Raw genomic sequence first — 2,454 nt, forward strand, 5'->3', positions numbered from 1 at the left:
TCTCCTGGAGTCGGAGGAGGCGTCTCAGGCCCTCGGGTCCCGCTGGTGTGCCCGTGGCGGCAGCTCAACCAGGCCGGGAGCTCCCCGCGCCTGCAGCCGGTGCCGTCCGCCCGCCTGAAGCTGTGTTGGCTCATCACCCCTCCTTGCGTGTCCTCCCTGCAGGGGCGACCCAGACAAGTGTGACATCTGGGGCAACACGCCCCTGCACCTGGCCGCTTCCAATGGCCACCTGCACTGCCTCTCCTTCCTGGTGTCCTTCGGGGCCAACATCTGGTGCCTGGACAACGACTACCACACGCCGCTGGACATGGCCGCCATGAAGGGCCACATGGAGTGCGTGCGCTACCTGGACTCCATCGCGGCCAAGCAGAGCAGCCTCAACCCCAAGCTGGTGGGCAAGCTGAAGGACAAGGCCTTCCGCGAGGCGGAGCGGCGCATCCGCGAGTGCGCCAAGATGCAGCGCAAGCACCACGAGCGCATGGAGCGGCGCTACCGCCGCGAGCTGGCCGAGCGCTCGGACGCGCTCAGCTTCTCCAGCCTCACGTCCAGCACCCTGAGCCGCCGGCTGCAGCACCTGGCGCTGGGCAGCCCCCTGCCCTACTCGCAGGCCACGCTGCACGGCACGGCCAGGGGCAAGGCCAAGATCCAGCGGAAGCTGGAGCGGCGCAAGCAGGGCGGCGACGGCACCTTCAAGATCTCCGAGGACGGCCGCAAGAGCGTGCGCTCGCTCTCGGGGCTGCAGCTGGGCAGCGACGTGATGTTCGTGCGCCAGGGCACCTACGCCAACCCCAAGGAGTGGGGCCGCTCCCCGCTCCGGGACATGTTCCTCTCCGACGAGGACAGCGTCTCCCGTGCCACGCTGGCGGCCGAGCCGGCCCACTCGGAGGTCAGCACCGACTCAGGCCACGACTCCCTGTTCACCCGCCCCGGCCTGGGCACCATGGTGTTCCGCAGGAACTACTTGAGCAGCGGACTGCACGGGCTGGGCCGCGAGGACGCGGTGCTGGACGGCGGGGGCGCCCCGCGAGGCCGGCTGCAGAGCTCCCCCAGCCTGGACGACGACAGCCTGGGCAGTGCCAACAGCCTCCAGGACCGCAGCTGCGGGGAGGAGCTGCCCTGGGACGAGCTGGACTTGGGCCTGGATGAGGACCTGGAGCCCGAGACGAGCCCGCTGGAGACCTTCCTGGCCTCCCTGCACATGGAGGACTTCACCTCCCTCCTGCGGCAGGAGAAGATTGACCTGGAGGCGCTGATGCTGTGCTCCGACCTTGACCTCCGCAGCATCAGCGTCCCTCTGGGGCCCCGCAAGAAGATTCTGGGGGCCGTGAGGAGGAGGAGGCAGGCGCTGGAGCGCCCGCCGGCCCTGGAGGACACTGAGTTGTGAGTGCCTCGAGCCTTGGGGGTGGGGGGTGGGTGGGAAGATAGGGGCCTGGAAGGCCTTAGGGGGCGGCAGGGGAGGATCTACCTCTTAAGGATGTGTAGGGGGTAATACCGAATTTCGTAAAATCTAAGTCCCCATAAATGACAGGAGGTCCCACTTAATTTGTTTATCCCCAATTCTGAAAAAGAAGCTGCCAATTTAAGGACAGGAGGCCTTCTTATCACAGCTAATGTAAAATGCACCTTGATTTTGGAGCTATCAGAATGCCCCCAAATGGGTGTCTTAGTGTGGATGTCAGAGTAGTCACAGAGTAGTCACAGCCAGGACGTTCTGAGTCCTTCCATCCACTGGGTGCTGGAGATGCCCCTGCACCTGTCCTTTTACTGAGTCCTCCCCAGCTCCCATGTGCAGGGCTATATGATCCCCATTTTCCAGGAGAGCAAGTGGAGGCTCAGAGCGTTCCAGCAGCTCCCCCCAAGGTCCTGCTGCTGCTTGGTGCAGAGCCTGGACTGGATCCCTGGTCTGTGTGGTCCTAGAGCCTGGTGATTCCCATGGGAGGCGAGTTGTCACGTTCAGAAGCGGTCGGGGGAGCTCAAGTCTGCTATCACACTGGTGGCCTGGCCCTGCCCCGACCCCTTTCTCATGGCATCCCACAAGCCCAGCAAATGCTGCCACCTCGTTTTGGTGTTTATAGCCTGAACCCTGCATGGCTGGGCAGTGGTGGGGGTGGGGAGGCAATCTGGTTTAGAGTTCAGGGGATGGGAGGACACCCCCTGGCCAGTGTCCCCATCCCTGATCATTAGCCTGTCAGGGTTAGTTGTCCAAAAGGCTGGTCTTGGTTTAAAATGATGTCTTGAAGGCCTTTGCCTGAAATCTGTTTTTGTGTCTTTCCTACAGATAACAGGAGGCTCCTCTCCCCAGACCAAAATGAATTGCAAGTTGCCACAACCCACTGTGGGGCCATGAGGTCCTCACAGTCGCCAGCCCTGAAGCCTCCCCGCCCCTCCCCAGGAGCAAAGACCATGTGGGTCATCTCCTTTGAAAGCCTGTCCATACTCCGCAGGAGAGATGTA

The 2,454-nt window shown here is 62.9% G+C and overlaps 2 protein-coding genes across 2 annotated transcripts in view; both read left to right on the forward strand.

Moving 5' to 3' along the window:
- LOC103665929 (Usher syndrome type-1G protein) overlaps positions 1–2,454 on the forward strand; it is a 19,406-nt gene that overhangs the window by 4,020 nt on the left and 12,932 nt on the right. The window lies entirely within an intron of this gene.
- Positions 129–1,384, forward strand: LOC121104959 (Usher syndrome type-1G protein-like). Its single transcript, XM_040640264.1, has one exon. The coding sequence runs from the start codon at positions 308–310 to the stop codon at positions 1,382–1,384; it is 1,077 nt and encodes a 358-aa protein (XP_040496198.1). The 5' UTR covers positions 129–307.

Source organism: Ursus maritimus, unplaced genomic scaffold (assembly GCF_017311325.1).
Source record: "Ursus maritimus isolate PB19 unplaced genomic scaffold, ASM1731132v1 scaffold_24, whole genome shotgun sequence".
NCBI classification, from domain to species: Eukaryota; Metazoa; Chordata; class Mammalia; order Carnivora; family Ursidae; genus Ursus; species Ursus maritimus.